Below are 19,407 nucleotides of genomic sequence, written 5' to 3' on the forward strand. Positions count from 1 at the left end.
TTAATAAATAAACATTACAGGTGACCTTAAAATACCAAAGGTAGTTAAAGGTAATGCCCAATACGATTTATTCTTTTTTCACATAATAAAGCATTCACTCAGGAAACTTTAGTTCAGTCCTATTTGAGCTACCGAGGTGTTAACTTCGACAAGCGATATCCTAGTGAACTAACTAATTATATTTTGTTATTAAATTTATTGAACGAAAAGTAAACAAAAATGATGTCTGGTGGAAAGTAACGAAAAGTAGATGCAGAGGGTCACCAGTTTCAAGAAAAATGTACTGAAGATTTCTTTTTTATCTTGCACAATGGTAAGCCTATTTGTTTATTGTGTAATGAATCCATTTCAGTGATGAATGAATTCAATATAAAGATGTATTACTCAACTAAGCATCCTATGCTACACTAACTGACAGGACAAATAAGAAAAGACAAAATCCAGAAGCTTACCGCAAATTTGGAAAAATAGCAGCAAATGTTTCATGAACAAAGAACACAACATGATAATGTTGTGAATGCTAGTTTTATAGTTAGTTCAAAATTGGTAACTGGCTGTATTTATTCGAGATGTTGATAAAGAGTTTACTGTTACTGAGGAATTGCTTGCTTTACAGCCGCTAAAGGGAACCACTACAGGAGAGGATATTTTTAATGAAGTTAAAAAGGTTTTCACAAGTTTTGGCTTGCCATGGTCAAAATCAGTTGGTGTATTGGTCGGCTTACGTAAAGGTTTCATCGGAATTTTGAATGAAAAAGCAACTGAATTAAATGTGCAAAAAGATGATTTGATAGCACTTCATTGCATTTGCACCAACAGAACTTGTGTTCTAAGTCCATTCGACTCTAGAAAGTTATGAATGTGGTAGTAGAAACCATCAATTGATCCTGAGGGCTTAACCATCGTCAGTTCAAGGCGTTTTTGGATGAAATATCAGCCGAATATGACGACGTAACATATTATTGTGAAGTCAGATGGCTAAGCAAAGGGAAAATGCTGAAACGGTTTTACGAGCTTAGAAATGAGATAGCAGATTTTATGCAAATAAAAGATAAACTACAATCTGAATTGAGTGACCCAAAATGGATGTGACTTAGCATTTCTGGTCTACTTTACAGGCTATTTGAATGATTTGAATTTGAAACTTCAAAAACAAGGACAGTTAGTAGATGATTTTCAAGAAGATTGATTTGTGCGTTTGGCAGTACTAATAAATGCGAACAGTTCTTTTCAATGATGAAAGTTAATAAATCAAACCGTCTTACAAGGTTGACTGACGATAATTTGGAAAATTCTTTACATCTTTGTATCAGTGGAATTAATCCAAACATCGATGGATTAGTTTCCCAAATTCAAGCTCAGGTGTCTCATTGATTTCGGTGTCGCTATTTAATTTTCTTACTTTGTAATAATACCAAATTTCAAGTTTTTTTTCATTTCATTTTATTATTTTAATAAATTGTATTATAATAACAATGTCGTATTATTTCATGTCTGATATCTATCGTTAAAAATTATGAATACTACTTTTAAACGCGGCCCGCGAACGTATTTGCATTTTAAAGTTTGGCCCACAACATGTCAAAAGTTGCCCATACCTGTTTTAGTTGTATTCTTAGTTACCACAATATAAAATTCAATTAGTCTAAGAGCCTGTAAAGGGATAAAAAGCTGTTTCACTCCAATTTTCGATTATTTTAATCAAAACTATGTATAGTTACTGGTCAAAATATTTAGCTCTTCCAACCATGGTTAAGGAGAATGTAGCTGTTTAAAAGGTAAAAAAAAAAAAACTATTTCAATCGGGGTTACAAATTTTCAAAAGTACCTACAATAAAAATTTGTAGAGCCACCGCTACTAGCAGTCTAAATAATTACTTGGAGCCGTTAGAACCGTTATGGGCCGACATGACGCAACCTAGCAGCGATGACATGAAGTACGATCAACAGAAAATCCACTGATGATCCACTAAAAGCTAACGTCTTATACTAGCATCTCTGGATGGCATTTAAAAGCCCAGAAAGAGAGATCACTTGTTGCAACTTGATAAAACAAAGTGTGTATATTCCATCAGGAATTCTCCTTGGAAGGCGCTGAGTTATAAAATAAATTAGTGTATCATCATTTTTTATCACCAATTTTGGAATTACTTAGATGTGTCATTATTCCATTTTGCCTTCTTTGGACCTCTCCTACTTCCTATGATCTTTGTCCTTTCGTCGTCGGACTTGCTCCGAACACCTGTAACTCTCGCCGTCCACTTCATGGCCCTAAACAGACACACAATTGAATAACGTTTCCATCCTGCGAGGATTTACAGCGAATAGCCATAAAACTTGCCTTTCATCCTGATTTCCAATTGTTCCGAAAATACTTATAGTTTATGAAAAACTATATCTCAGGAACTATTAGATGCATATATGCCTACGAGCATTCAAATTTCCTATAAAGTAGTTTATAATTAGTATTTTCCATGAAATTAGCCAAAACAAAATAACGAAACGTTGATTTTTCGTTATTTGGAAAAAAAACAAAACCAGTATCTTGATGACTATTGAATGTAAAGAATTCCGTTAGAGCTCCTATTTTAGAAAATATGTTCTAATTTAAACAATATTCTATTAATGTTTTTTTTTTGTAATTTTGGTAGTTTTAATGATATGGAACTCCGAATGAAAAAAATAGCGATAATTCTAGGTTTTTCTTGAATAAAATAAACTTTAGGATGTGTGCACTCATATTCATCATGGCTCCCAGCACACACAGCTGGGAGGACTAATTCTGAATCACCAGAGACATTATCGGGAAAAAGGAAGCAAACCGACAATGAAAAATATAACTAGCAAATGTTATCTCTTGAGGAAAAAAAGGCTTCCCCTCTGGAGCGTGTCATAAATGAAGGCTTATGAACTATTGACAAAGACGATGCATTGTATTTTCGAAGCCTATTGTCACGTTTCGGCAACATTCCACAGCACTTGAAATTACAGCTTCATAAATTGAGTCCAACTGTTAATTGGTAAGTTTGCCAGACACTTCAATAAGGTCCAGCCACTTTAACTTACAGATAAGACGGCCCATTCAACAATCCAGGCCAGAATATATTTCATTCCCTCGGTTTAATCATACAGTATTAATTAATCAAGGTCTTTTACTCTTTCTGAACACAGTCACAAGATGTGTTTCAGAATCTGTTTCTAAAAGTTTCTCAAACAGAAATGATGAATTTTTGTTGAGGATAGTTTTCTTCCTTATATTGAAAAAAAAAAAAATCATTCACAATATTTTGTTATTCATAATGTTTAACCCGGTTTTTGCAGGTAACTTTTCATTTCTCTTGTACATTCTTGTACTTCAAAAAATAAAATTGTATTAGCCTAAATTTACTAATTTTTTTGATTCCTTAAATCTTAAAAACCCGGTAGCACCCACCAAAATTGCATACAATATTTACAAAAAACAAACAAAAAATTTGCCCAAATTCATCGTTTGGCATGCAGAACTAAATTACAAATGTACAATTACAATTATAATCTGCCAGATACTACAACTAAAGCAGTAACGGTATAATTATTACCTCAAAAACTGATAGAGTTGAGATCTTCTGGAAGTGAGTGGATGGGTTGTAATCAAAACCAGTTATTATCAGAAATCTCAATTATAAAAATTTTTGAGATAGTAAATAATGTGTAACTATTTTAGTTGTAGGGTCTTTAAAACAATAGTTTTAACAATTTTGCCGAACACTGCTTCTAAGGAAAAAAAGAACATCCAGTTATTGAGAAAATATCGATGTATTAAAAATCGAATAAACGTGCTACATAAATTTATCAACTACTTAAAAATGTACTCAATAATAATAATAATAATACTTAAGTCAAAGAGAACATAAAATAAACTTACTTCAACGTTACCAAAAGGCGTTCTTCTGCGAGAATTCTCGAATGAAAGTTATACCACTATTTGTTTAAATGGTATACTCTTTTCTATAAATATACTTGAACGTCTCTTTCTCCATGTAGAAATATTTGTTAAATTCATCGATGTGGGCTATGAGTTGTGGAAACAACGAATGGTATTCACCAAATTCACGGATGAACTCATTAATTTCATGAACGTGATAAGTTCTTTCTTGCTTAAGTTTAATTAAACTGAGATAATTAATTAAACTGAGGACACAATCGCTAGCTAATAAAACACAAATGTACCACTCAAATGCTTTTCATGGAAAACCCTGATGCTTCACCTGAACCTCTTCAATTCATATTCCACCATCCATTACTTCTCTGGTAAGTGGAAATTTGCTATAATATTTCTACTTACCAAACCTTAAAAGAAGAGGTTTACTCGGAAGACTACAGATTCATCAGCCCTTCAAACCAAATCTTTGAGAAATTGATCCACAAATACACAATGAAAGATAGATAATTATTTCAATTAAAAAAAAATGAAAGGTATTTTTTTTTCGTATTCTTCATTACAATAAAATTAGTACTTCATGCATATATAATACATAAAATGTATTATATATACTTTACTGAGTCTTATATAATACATGAAATGTATGAAAATCCATTTCATGTATTATATAAGTATGAAGTACTAATTTTATTGTGATGAAGGGTACGAAAAAAAATACTTTCATTTTTTTAAATGAAAGGTAATTGAGAGAAAGCCTTTAGACAATTTTAAATTAAAACCCTTTCAATGTGAATAAGACCTGGCTAATGTCGATAAAAAAAACCTTTAACTGTTCATCGATGTAAAAATATAGAGTTTAATCAATATATTTTTAGCCATTTTCGAGAAAATTGTAATGAACGTGAAAATTACAATATTAAGTGGCAACATTCCAGGCATATACCTACCTAAAATACGTAATTTAAGTTTTATATAAATTTTCGTTTTTTTTAAATAGGTGTTAAAATATTTTTCGAAATTATTCACGATCTCTTCCTCTTACTGAATATTTAATATAGAAGTAAGTGAAAATAATAAGACAATATATTATTACGTAATGGTTATGTAATATATAAATGATCATATAATGAATTTAGATATCCTGCTTTGCATGAATAAAGCACTTCTGAAAAAAAAAAAAACTATTTAATTTATTATTTGATGTATACTAGAGATTGTTCCGTTGACTGTGATTGTTTTGTGATAATTCTCCTAGTTTAGTGACTGTAAATAGAGGAACCACTGTAGAGAAATAAACCCCCATATATGTTAATAATGTACTTGAGCCCTATATCAATAATATATTTGAAACACGTCCATTCCAGAATAAAATCAAAACTTTTTTTGTCAAATGTGCCACGATTGTAGCTAATTAGCGATATAGCTATATTATGTAATGATTAGAACCAGAACTGATCGCAGTTAAATATCCCGGATTGAAGACAATCTGGTTTAGCCAACGCCCTGTTGTTGTAGTGGTTAAATAAAATAAAAAAGTAAAAATTATCGTCGCATCTCAGAAAAAGAATATATCCTGAGTCTCTTAAGAGAAAATACACAAAGAAAGATATAATTTAACTTTACATTAATGAATTTTTCAATCTGTGACTGGGAGTCAACACTGCTGCTCCAAAGTGACAGTATTTGATAAGGTTGTTTTGTCAATCTGAAAGGAGGTTAGTCAGCCCACTATTGTTAGTGATTAGGAAGAGATAGTTCTCAGAAAGGTCAATTGTTTACAACTTTTGTGTAACTGACCGGTAATTATTATTTTTCCTATTAAATCCATTTACATTTCATTTAATCCTAGGATAATGAATGGGTCTGATAATTGTGTTTTGTAAATATAACGTAGTACTTATATACATTTACATTTATTGTAATATTTGATTGATTTTGATAATAATTGTTTACCATTCAGTCCTGGATATTTTATATATATATATTTAATTATGACATCTTTTGATTTTTTAGTATAATTGATATATTTGCTTTAATTTTTCTTCATACCATCTTTTTGTTCAGTGAAAAGAAGTTAGTAACAATATTATTTTATGAATTTTAAATTAAATTACAGTGATGAAAACCAAGATGTAAACTTCTGTAATGTTTAGCGTTTCAATGGAAAGTTCATTACTTTCATTCATGAATTGAAGTGTCATTTACTTTGATAGGATGATAAAGCCTTCTCCTTTTATTTTGTTGTATTCGGAATCGAAATAATAATTTGAACAGTTCTCACGAGAGACTAAAAACTTCTGTATTTCTTTGTCATAAGCTTAGTTGGGTTTGACCATACTTATTCCTTAGTGATGTGAGCCTGAGGTCCAAAAAAATGTGGCGTGATTACGACAATTAAACTACTTTGACTTATCACTTAATGATTTAGAATCATTATTCTTGTAGACATTGAAATTAAGTTTATTTATCACATTTATTTTTTTCTTTTAGAATAATACAGGTTAATTAGTTTTGTTCTTAAAATATATGGTTTTAAAGAAATAAAATACACTGTTTAGTTTAAAGGCTAATTTTATTATCAGTTATCTTAAGAAGCCTATGTGTGATCAATAATATTGACAACATTATTGAGTGTAATTTGTTGATATTGGAAATTTTAGACTAAAAGTTGATGCCAATACCAATTTAAGATATTTTAAAATCTTTTTGTCATTGCTAGATTATGTCCATGAGTTGAGTTGTGTACATTGTAGATTAGAAGGAATACAATCTGAAAGTTGTAGGGCATTAATAATAATATATTGATATAAATGTTATATTTTGCCAATTGTCACTCAGCATGACGGGTGGGTCTTTGATTATTGATTAGTTATTAAAAGTAATCTGTAATTTTTGGTTGTTATTTCTAAACAAGAAGTTATTTTGTGGTTTAAATGCACATCAGAAACAAATCATTTGAAGCCATACTTATGCTTGATACATACTACAATGCCCGCCTATTTGGCTGCCATGATCTGATGCTGAATCTCTGGTTGCATATTTTTGTCAAGTTTAACAGTGTTCCTAGATAAATAAATTCCTCTATATAGTTAAAGCTGGAGTTTCCAATTTTAACTTTCCTCCCTACTTTACCTAAAATCTAACTTAAGCAGCTGCTATTTGCACAATTTTGGAAGCATTCTTCATGATAAAAAAAACTTTGTCCAATGATATCTAGATTACCAGTGTAAGCTAGGATTTGTCACGATTTAATTTCAATAAAAAAAGGTGATTATGATGAAAGAGAGTGGGGAAATATCCCTAAGTGGTCCCCGACTAGACTGGTTAGCATATCTTGTTAGTTCCTTTCACTTATAAAATCATTCAAATGTATATTGACTCCATCCGAGGGCATTTTTTCATTTTTAACACTTATTTTGTCTGTGATATGGTTATAGTTCTTAATTTAACTGATTGAAGTAAAGAAATCTAGAATTATTAGAAAAATTAAGATTATTATTACATTACTATTAAATGTTTGTTTATGCTAATTAAAATTTCTGTTTTTATAGAAATTAAATGAATTGAAAGGTTTTGTTTCCTATGTTGATTGTAATTTTATCTAATGCTGTTAATTTAGCAACTTTGCTACTTTACCAGATTTGGGAAGTCTAACTTCATCAGATTCTAATCTTATCCTTTTTGCAAATACATATTCAGCTGTCAAATATGTAGGTTTTGTTTTTTAGGTCAACTATGAATTTAAAATTTAGGGAAGTTAGATGGCATAGTCAATTTAGCACCATATTCCTTTGATAACAAATCCTTTCTGGTACACAAATTGTTAGTGGGCTTAACTTTTGTTAGGGTGAGGATCTTGTTTTATAGGACACTTCCTGATCTCTCTTAACCCTTTAAAAACATGAGTGCCTCATATTAACCGGGAAATAAATCAGGTAGTCAGAGCAGAGTGCTGACCATCCTATTTACAATAATACTGTAGAGCAGAGAATCAAGTACCTGTATCTGTACTAGTAACCATACTTATACTAATAGATTCTCCTTTTTTAAAGTTTTTCATGTTTGTGGCAAAAATTAATTTTATGTCATTGTTTTATTTGATTATGTGCTAAAATTATTTGTGGTTAATCTTGCATACTTCTCTTATTTGTTCCCCATTCTCCAAATCCTGTGTTGCTTTATAGTTATTTTAATTATTAAAAGGTTTAACATTGAGATTGTAACTATCTTTTACTTTTTTAACTGTTAAATAAAAACAAACGTATATTTTGGTTGATTTATCTGTTACGATATAATAATTTTTTATTTTCAGTGGAACACAAAATAAGAATTAATATAAAGATGGCGTCGCTTTACCCTTCCTTGGAGGATATGAAAGTTGGGCAAATGATGCAGGTAGAGTACATATTTCTCAATCATTAATCATTGCATTTTCATATTTACTTTGCATTTATTCTTATAAGAAATATATTCATTAATCTTATTTAATCAGTCTACTTTATTATTCATATTATTAGTTTTTAATTGTAGGAGAATAGTCCAAGTGGCTGTCAATAAAGGTATCAAAATGGTAAAAGAGAACTTTTTATTGTAAACCAACATTTTGCCCCACTTAGCAGGACTTCGTCAGGGCTGTCAGAATGAAGTGATGTGACGAAATGTTGGTCATTCATCGGTCAGTTGGTCGGATCACTTCATTCTGACAGCCCTGACGAAGCCCTGCAAAGTGGGGCAAAATGTTAGTTTACAATAAATAGTTCTCTTTTACTATTTTGGTACCTTTATTGACAGCCTCCCAAACTATCTTACAATCTACTTCATATGGTCAACTATCTTCTTTCAATATTAGTTTTAAAATGTAGCATAACTTAAAATTTGATGTAACAAGTATAGCTTCGTTATTTATCTTTAATGAATGTTATTCTAAAAAGCAAAATATTGAATAGTGGTTACTTTGCTGTGGGTTCTTGTGTATAATGAAAATTTTTTGGATTATTTGTTTGATATTTATTGATATTATACAGATATTTAATATCGTAACTATATTTAATCTCATTTTGTTTTTTAATTTAAGTTTGTATTATTTTATTTAAATCATCCTGTATCACCTAGTATTATAAGCTATTTTCTTCTTTGATAGTTCATTATTAGTTGATTGTTTAGAGACCAATAGTTAGTTGAGTTTTAATACTCTTAACTACAGCAATTCATCAATGATAGGACCAAGGTCTTGATAGTTAAGCAAATAGGTGGATGACCTAATTATCATTAAAAATGCTTTAACCTATAAATAGCCATAAATTAATTCGAAGTTTTGTATAAACATATTAGCAATATAAAAATAATTTTTATTACATAAATACAAAAGATATAGATTAGAATAAAAACTAACACGTTTGATTTTGTTAGCATCAAGTTTTATATTGTTTACTATAGTAATCGATAAATAAAGTATTGTATTATTTTGTGTAGGGTTGTATATTATTTGTGTAGTTATATTTTGTTTATTATTAATCAATAATTTTGCCATAATTATAAAAATGATTTTTTAAAAGAAATTTAACAAGCAACACTAGAGAAGGTTGCAAAAGGGGATATTCTAGTGTTATATATAATTGAAATATGTGTTTATAATTGAATTATTGATTAAATTCAGTGTTTTATTTTATTTATTTAATGAATCTAACTTTCAATTTTTGAAGTATATATCTTATGACCTTTGCCTTACAAAAAAAGATCTTGTAATTCATTTCTCAACGTTTTTAATGTTTAAACCTTTATTAAAAAGAGGTTGAAGAGAACAGAATGCTGATAAGTTCACTTAATAAAATAGTCAGCAAAGCTACCAGGGTTTCAGGAAATTCTTTGTGAAATATTTTAAATTAGACAAAAAATAGTTTTTTTTTTCAACACCTGGAAAAGATAGGTGAAAAACTAATGTTAATTCAAATTTTGACATTTTTGAAGATAAGACATTTTGTATTTTGTATTATCACTACAATGTTTAAATAAGAATCATACATTAATCTTAAAATGTAACTAATTTAACAGTTTATGGACAAACCTGAAAGTGAAAATTAAGAACATAAGTACAGTAGAATCCTGCTTATCTATCCTAGTCGGGACCAAGATATTTCTTTTGTCGGAAGAGCCAGTTAATCTGGAATGTTTAAAAGGAAAAAAATTAATACTAATTCAGCCGATGTATTAAGTAAAAATTTAATCAATAGGTCATGTATAACTTAGTCAATAGGGTAGGTGTATATTATAATATGATGAAGTTTAATTTGTCGAACCATTTTATTATAACAATAAATACTAATTTCTTCAGATATATGATTTAATTTAAGTGCACAAACAATCTTTAAGTTTTTAGTATTAGTCACTTTTGTTTTTGTTCTGCTGAATTTAGTGTTTTCTCAGCATTTTATTTTTTGAAACTGGTTAATCCGGATTCTACCGTACTAGACCATTGATGTTATTGATGTATATATTATTTTATTTTAATTTATGTCAGAATTATTTTACTCATTTCCAATCTTTTTTGTAGGCCCAAGTGAAAGAAAATGGTGGTGTCATTCCTAGTGCCCCGCCAGAGATTGGTGACCGTGAGAAACCTAGCAAGCCGAGTGGGCTTGCCATGCATCAGGCAGGTCGTGCTGTGCCAGTCTATCCTTCACTGCATGATTACATGGGTCTTGATCTTGGGCCAACAGGGCAATTAAGTTTTAAATTCAACGATTTTCCTAATTCGAACAATGCAGTTGCTTTGCCACAACCAGTAAGTATGCAAATATTTTTATATAATGTATATTTTTTTTTATGAACTAATCAAATGTTATAAAATATATTTTACTATGTACCATCATAAATGATTTTTATTATAGTTATAACTACTGATATATTTTTATATTTAAACATAGGATTTCTTTGGGTATTTTTTTGATAAAATTAGTAGTTTTATTAAATTTAAAACATCTAAAAAACTTAGATTACATCTAATCAAAATTTATTTAAACAAACATCTAGAAAATATTATTAAAATTATATTATTTTTGTTACTTATTTTCCAATGAGTTATTAATTGTATTTATATTCAACCATGATGATACTGTGACATTTGATTTTTACTGTAACTTTTAATTTAAGAAACTAAGGATAAGTTTTAGGTGAAAAACGCTTTATTTATGTACTAGATTATTACTAAGGTGTTGGTGCATTAATTTATTGCTAATATAAACTTGCTGAGCTCCAGAATGGTGTCGGATTGCCGAAACCTTATGAACTTTCACAGGGTGCCACATGTGTCCCGGTGGACTGTCAAAATATCACAATAAAACTTTAGTTTCTGGCTACAGGATTATTCTACCTCTCTACAGTAGTTTTTCAAAATTTGGCCATCAGAATTCTCTTATATTTTTATTCATTTATTTTAGTTTCTCTTATTACTATACCTAATATGTACCATAAAATTTATATATTCTGATATTACAGCTATAAAAATTTGACAATGTTAAGAAACACAAGTTCTCCTTGGATCACATTTGCAAGGTCCTGGTGGATCCTAGGACTGCCAACTATAAAATTGACTTAAATCCAATAAGTAAATTCTTATCTTTCACACTGTTTAATAGAGTTAATTAACCACTCTTAAGCATTCCAAAGTTTGCCTTATAATTTATCTATTATAAATTTCTGTTTGATATTGGCCAGTTGGATTTCTTATGTTGCTGATTTTGGTTTATTAATGCACTCATAATCAACCTCAATAATAGAGTATCCCTTTCAGATTCTCTGATATTGCTTTCTTCCTGGGCTTTTTTCTTTCTTTTTTTAGAAGCAGGTTCTTCTAAATGAAAAATTATTAAAAATAAAATTACCTACATCATTTTAGTTTAAAGAAGCAACTGAATCTGTCATTGATCGGTTGATTCTTAAACTGAATTCCATTGGAGTAATGGAATTTATAGTCCCTAATAAAACTATCAATCAAAACATGTTCATTTGAATAAAACACATAATATCTTTCTCTTACCTTACTCATTTTTCAATTTTTACATTAAATATTTTTCAAAAATCTAACTCATACACTAAGCTATTACAATTTTTTCTTTTATATTTATAGGATTTGACTAAGACAAATTTTAACAACATGATTGCACCACTTTCTGGACAGTCCCTTGGGTTGAAAAGGGCTCATGTTACCAACGGAATAAGAGAGGTAAAGTTTTATGCCACTAAAAATGTCTACTAAGTCATTTTATAAGCTTTATGATTAAAATGGCAATTTAAATATATGTTGTTAGAAATACTTTGTACTTTTTTTTAAGAATCAGAAAGTTTAGAGCATATTTATTATATATGTATTATAATGTATATTTCTTTCTATTATATAAAAACGTTTTTAGTGACTGATAGATCACTGTGTAACATCTTATTTTCATATGAGGTGGAATAATAAAAATGAGTCATAAAAAATTGAGTTTTCATTTGATTGAGTTGTTTCATTTCTTTGAGTTATAATTAGTAAAATGGGAGTTGTTCCACCATTCGACAGTCAAGAGGTACTCTCTCCAAGTTTTAAAAAAGATTTTATTAAAATTATAAAGTGTTGCTTGTTACAAGTGTCGGGCAAAAATTAGCTTTAGTTGCCATATAAATGACGCTTATTTCTATGGCAATTTTAGCTATTAGTTTCATTCATAGCTAATTTTTGTCCATCTCTGCTTGTTACCATGATTACTTAGTTTTTATTTTGTTACCTTAATATTAGTACAAAATTAAATTGAAAATCATATATATTTAAAATTATTTACAGAAAAATTTGGAATGCCTGACTATAAGAGTAGGCATTTGTTATTTATACAAGAGATACAATTTCTAGTCTAAACTAAACTAAAATAGAAATAATTTAACATCTAAAAAATATAATCTTATCTTAATTTAAATATTAAAAACACTTAAAATAAAATAAAATTATAATGGTTATTCATTATAAATTTCATTGAAAAACCGTTAGTTACCAGACCTCTTTCTGTAAAATCCAAAGAAATGAAGCTATACCGAATACTTTTTATTTAAACTAAAATAAAGATAAAAATATCAGTAAAAAATTTATTGTTTCCACTCACTGATTGCTCAGAAGAGGGTTTATTACTAGATTTCATTCTAAAACTTTATATTTTTATACATTTATGAATATTTGTTAGTTAGATTAAAGCATATTAATATATAAATGATTTTTGTTTAAATAGTTTATTAGAAACATTTTTCATATGTCATATTTAATTGTGCTTTTTTTTTAATAATAAACTTGTCCTAATTAGTTATTTTCTGGTTTTTGTAGTTGATCTTATGTAAAGATAAGGATGGTAAAGTAGGCGTGAGAGTAGCTGCTGTAAATTCAGGTATTTTTGTCTGCCTCGTCGCTCGGGGATCACCCGCTGAAATGGGAGGGATACGTTTTGGAGACCAGATCCTGGAGGTGAACGGCACTCAAGTGGCTGGTTTCACTGTAGATCAGGTGCATAAGATGTTTAAGAAAGCTGCGGTCAACGGAATTTCAGTTGTCGTCAGGGATAGGTATCTTATTATTTTTAATACTTAATTTAAATTTATTTTTATGGTATCTAAATTTTTATGTAAATGATGTTTATTGCACAATTAGTGGAATGTATGAGTGAAACTTGATGATGGAACAATCAACAAACTAAGAATTATCAGCTTAAAATTTAATAAAAGATATACAGACAGTATTTTAATTAAAATTATATCATAGACAAAAAAGTGATAAAATTTAAAATTAATATTTACTTGAATTTAGGATGAAATAAAATAAAAAGCTGTTGTAGAATCAAACAAAAAAAAAATGCTTAATTAATGTAAATAAAAAAATGGAGGTGGATTAAGTTTTATTTAATTTTTAAATAAAGTGACAAATAATTGTATCTTTATAAAATCTTTAAATGAGTAATTAATACATTAAATTATGTACATATATTTATTGATGATATTGGCTGAAGCAAATCCTAAGTTCGGATTAGGTGAAAAAAAAAGTTTTGCTTTGTCTTTATTTATTATTTAAAATATTGTACTCAGTAAATCCAAAACTGAAAATAAAAAACTTAAATTTTATTCCAATTTTAGTTTTTTATGAAATTCCTTCACTCAATTTTATGACTTCATTTTTTCTTCCTATATAATTGCATACCATTTTTGGGAAATTCCAGATGAAACACTTTTATCTCTGTTTCTTTTTTAAAATACCTTATGGAAATTAATTATTCCAAAGTAAGAAAATAAAGTGATTCTTTGAATTATTTTTATAGCAAACATATGGAATCTTAACTCATATTGAATGTGATACTCTCCAGAAACCTATCACAAAGACTCTATTTAACACATTTCCTTTTTACTCATCTCTTTATGTTTCTAACAATTTTTTTAATTTAATAGCTTTATTTTTCCTTTAGATTCTATTTATCATAAAATGGTTCCTGGTAGAAATGAATTATCTATGAAACTCTAAAATGATTTGAAATAGGAACTGCCAGTATTTAATATCAGCATTTCTTGAATAATGCCTTAATTGATTCTAACTGATTGGAATGTATTATAAATGTTTAATCGATTAAATTAACAATATTTATTTCTGTCTTACAGGCCATTTGAAAGGACTGTCACTCTGCATAAAGACTCTGGTGGTAGAGTCGGCTTCCAGTTCAAGAAAGGTGAAATAGTGAGCTTGGTTAAAGATTCATCTGCTACTAGAAATGGCCTTCTTACTGGACATCAGATACTGGAAGTGGATGGTCAGAACGTCGTAGGCCTGAAAGACAAGGAGATAACAGCAGTTATTGAAGCAGCTTCCTCGCCATTAACTGTTACTATTATACCGGTCTCTATTTATGAGCATATTGTATCAAAGTGAGTTTGCAAATTGGTAGTCATTCCAATTTCACAATTGTTATTCATTAAGACTGTAAGGCGACGCCCTTCTTCAGGTAATAGCAGATTTATGTGCTTCACTGTTTGAATTTTTGGCTTTTGTCGTGTGTGGGAAATTTGAATGCGTAGGTGAATACTCAATATTACCTGCTTAGAAGGATTTAATGAGTGAGATCTTGTTACAACTGTTGATGAGATATTTTTTAACATCTCTCAAATAGTGAACATTGCTGTCATATATTTCAAAACTGAAGTTTAATTATAAGAATGAGCTGTGATTAGCTTCCTGTATCATTGATTGTATTAAAATAACATTACAGTGTTTTGTTATAGAAAGTCTTGAATTTAAAATTGTGTGCAGCTGAGGACTCCTTATAACACAAAAGATACATTCTTATATTCCTTAATATACCTTCCTATACTTGTTTTAATGTGCTGTTAAAATAGCACTTATTGGCTCAAGGGAAATTAAAACTTTCCTAAAAACAATTTGAAAACACACATGAGTAGTATTTCATGTAGTGATACTGTTTTTTGCATTATGAGGGTATTCATTTTCAAGCATTTGTGATTGTTCTGTTATGATGATCAGAAAACATCGACTAATGTTTTTTATATTTAAAAATTGTACATTTATTAATGTAGTCCTATCGTCTTACTTGAAGTTTGAAATAGGATATTAAAGTACTAATTTAAATGAAATATTACTTTAATAATTTATTTTTTCTTCCTGCCATTAGTAGACTATACATTTTAACATATGACAATAACCTTTTTATTTATTTATTTTATTTTTTATAAATTATCTTTCTTTGGAAATATTCCTGTTTGTTTAACTTTTAGTAGATTAAATACTGAATTAGCCGTATGTCAATGTATTATCCAATCTAAAATATCCGAATTGGTTAAAGTCATTTTATAGTAATATATAGCAACTATAGCATGAGTCATTTGCATTATTTAGAAGAATCATCAACGAAATTTGGAATATATATTTTTGACTTGCTTGTTTGGATTAAGTTTTATTTTGCATGAGAAGTACTAAGATGAAAAACATAAAATATTAAATTATATGTTAAACATTTTTTATCAGTTTATATTCTCCCAAAAAATGTGGTCCAGGTTTTGCTTGTGTGATTTGGTTGGATTTGTTATATAGTTGAATTTTGCCTTGATACCTACATCTAAATTATTTAACCATATCCTTCTGCATTGTTTCTTTTTAAATAATCAATTCAGGAATAAAAAGAGTAAATTCAACGATTCCCTTCGGCTACTGCAGACTCCTATACAGCTTGGTCTATCAGTTGGGCTTAGTTCTTTTTTGCTAGATAGCTGCAATTCTAAAGGATGTATCCTGATGAGCCACAACTTGGATATATGAAGTCTAACCATGTAGGCTCTAAATTTGTGTGTACTTCTTAGACTGTATGCGATATCTCTTTAGAGGTTTATATTAGGAGTTTTTCTGGTTTTGTAAGTTTTCAATTAGAGTTTTTTTTTGTTTTTCAGGAGGGAGATTTTGTTCATTTTCCCACCAGGCAGTTTATCTTCTCCCATTATGACTTAAGAGTTCTCAGAAATCCACTGAAGTTTGAGGGTTTTCTGATATTCATGGGTTACAGAGCTCCTCTGTTTCAATAAAGTTTTTGTACTTTTAGGAATTAAAAGTGACAAGCTGCGATATATATTTTAGACACTTGTGGTATTTCTGTTTGTTTAGTAATGTATTCTCTGGAGTTAAGGTTTTCGAGAATCTAATTTCTAGAATACATTTGGAGGTATAAGTGCACTCCTCTACATCTGTTTTCAGCAGCGTTCATTGAAGAACGCCAGTGGATTATTTCCAGTATGTTGGTATTAAATGAGTGAGCATAAATTTATGGATGGTTTTTTGACTGCTTGCAATGGTAGAATATGTAGTTGCTAATCTGTTTGTGGTGGTTGTGGTTGGTTATTAAGAATGTAGAGAATTGAACTAGAGATGATATTGTTTTGTCTTTTTCTTTTACTCTTGTTGAGAGTGTTGGATATACTTTAGACGATGACCTGGAATGTTTTGGAATAGCCTTGGAATGAAAATGCATGAACTCTAGGTTCCTTTTATCTTGTAATGTAAATTTCATTTGAGTTCATTGGGGCCAGTCTCCATCTTAATACAGGATTTGTTTTGATTGTAGACTTAGTGATCTAAAAAAAGAAAAAAATAAGATATATGTTTTTTTTACTTAGTTTTATAAGTGTATGAAGCGGAATCACTTAACAGAGATAGAAATCTCTTTTGTGTTGTGTTGTTATAGAGTTAAGCCTAATTTACAAGTAAACTAAGTGTTTCGTTTATTTAAAGAAAGATAATAATTCAAAGCAATCATGATTCTTTTAGTTTAATTATTATCAAATTCAAAATAAATAAAAATAATTTTAAAAATTAATTTTTCTAGGATGTCTACCAATTTGATTAAGAATTTGATGAGCCACAACATTCCTGAGGTTTGAATAGCATCCTGACCATCACTTGATATCCTTTTATTTTTTTATTCTAAATGTTTAAATATTATGAACACTTGTTTATTATCCTATGGTGATTAATATTTTTTAATATGCGCAATTGTCTATTTTTAGTGCCAAATTATATTATTGCTTTAATGTTCTTAATTGTATATTTTGTGTTATTTTTGTCATTGATAGTCATTCCTCTTTTTTGTATATGTATATTTTAGTTTTTAAAAACTACGTTAAATGAAAAAAAATGTTCTTAGCTTTGTATCTTTATAGAACGGAACCCTGGTCTTAATTAGCATTTTTGTATTTTTTCTTTGTACTTAATTAAACTTTTTTTTAGAATTGTTCTATTTAATAAAGAAAGCTCAATAGATGATTTTATAGCACACAATTTGCTCAAAACCTGTTTAATTTCTTTTTTTATGGTTCTTATTTTAAAATGATTTTGATAGCAAGTTTTACATGACCATTAGTTATGTACCTTAGTTTAAAATTATATATTTCTAATCTATCATTTGATTCTGAATCTATGAGTTATTTCTAAAAATTTTCATTGAAAAAACAACCATTAATCAAATTGTAAAATTTCTGCCAATTACCATTTTTAAACCTTTTCTGTAGTTTAAACAGAGCTAATAATCATTTTTCATAAATTATAGTATTGGGCTTTGAAGGCATCAGGCTCTCTGCTTTCTAAATTAATCTTAACATTTTAACTAATGAATGTTTTTAAAATTAAAATTATTGATATAATACTTATTTTTAGTTCAAATATTCACATTACAAAATTTCAGAAATTTTTTACTAATTATTTTTTAAAATTTGATTCATGACAATTTAGTTTAATTTTAAGACTTAATAACTTTTCAAAATAGTTATTAATTCAAAGCAAAAATGATTAAAGGTTCTTAGATAATTTAAATAATTTTTATGTCAAATATTTCATAATTTGTTGGCCTAGTCATTTTTTAGTCTGTTTTATGGGTTCCGTTTTGTTTTGTAAAATAATAGGTGGAAGTTAATTGTGTCTAAGTTCATTGTTTATAATATTCTAAGTTTATAAATTATCTTATTAACAGTTTATAAATTTTTAAATGAAAATAAACACCATTAAGTGTGTGCCTGTGAGTTTGTTATTAAGTGTGAGTATGCTGTTTTAAAAGACTTGATTTTGTGATTTTTATTATTGTTCTATTATGTGAAGAAATTAGGGTGTCTTTAATATTTCTAAAATCTAATATTTTATTTCTTAAAATATATTTGCACAGCTAAGTTCCAAAATTTTTGTTCAGAATATAAAACATTTTTAAAATCAAGAATTTAACTTCCTGGTAGAAACATGGGAAGTTCAGTATTTAGGGTTTCGATTGTGAGTTTATGTGTTTATATAAAAGCATATTACTAATACTATAAATGTATGTATGTATGTACTAGTGTTTACAGGGAGTGTGATATTTCTATTGTAAGTATATTAGTAAACTTACATAGCATTTTATGTTCTCTGTATTACTTTTATTTTTTTAATAGCATTCAATTATTGTTTGTTTAAGTTTTTTTTATGTAAAGATTTATTTGTCTGATCAAGACAAAGTATATATACAAGCATACTTTTTTTTTCTATATCTTTTTTTGTTTTAACTGGTATATTTATATGAATATAAATAAATAGAAATATATTTTTCAAATCAGAAATCACACAACTGAAAATGATCATGATATTTATTTTATGTTTAAAAAATAATTTTGGAATCATTAGATATATTTTTTGTACTTTATTCTCTCTTAAAAATATTTTATTTGATAAATTGACTGTTTATTATCTGTTGTATACCGCGTTATTTAATCAAAGCTCTGGCAAGTAGAATTGAGTAATTTAGAATATTCAGTGTGCAGGCATTGAATAGAGGATTTGCGCGAGCATTCTTGAAAGGCTGTGAGCTATCTCAATGTTGGTCCATTGGATTATACTCTAATTACAATTACCATATTGTAATTAATATTAGATAATGATTGGACTTAACAATTTTCTCTTTAAA

The 19,407-nt window shown here is 28.4% G+C and overlaps 1 protein-coding gene across 2 annotated transcripts; it reads left to right on the forward strand.

Moving 5' to 3' along the window:
- The first annotated feature begins 5,579 nt into the window (after window positions 1-5,579).
- LOC106679332 (syntenin-1) lies at window positions 5,580-17,529 on the forward strand. Of its 2 annotated transcripts, none has more exons than XR_001342945.2 (7): window positions 5,580-5,721; window positions 8,235-8,317; window positions 10,473-10,703; window positions 12,048-12,143; window positions 13,269-13,504; window positions 14,585-14,925; window positions 17,311-17,529. XR_001342945.2 is itself a non-coding variant. In XM_014418431.2 (7 exons), exons 2-7 carry the CDS (start codon window positions 8,264-8,266, stop codon window positions 17,363-17,365), a joined length of 936 nt encoding a protein of 311 aa, XP_014273917.1. In that variant the 5' UTR covers window positions 5,580-5,721; window positions 8,235-8,263; the 3' UTR covers window positions 17,366-17,529. The 2 variants fall into 2 exon arrangements, 1 of the variants encoding a protein (XP_014273917.1); XM_014418431.2 differs by having other exon boundaries at window positions 14,585-14,848.
- The last annotated feature ends 1,878 nt before the right edge of the window (window positions 17,530-19,407 follow it).

Source organism: Halyomorpha halys, unplaced genomic scaffold, assembly GCF_000696795.3.
Source record: "Halyomorpha halys isolate HHAL.00 unplaced genomic scaffold, Hhal_1.1 Scaffold194.1, whole genome shotgun sequence".
NCBI lineage: Eukaryota > Metazoa > Arthropoda > Insecta > Hemiptera > Pentatomidae > Halyomorpha > Halyomorpha halys.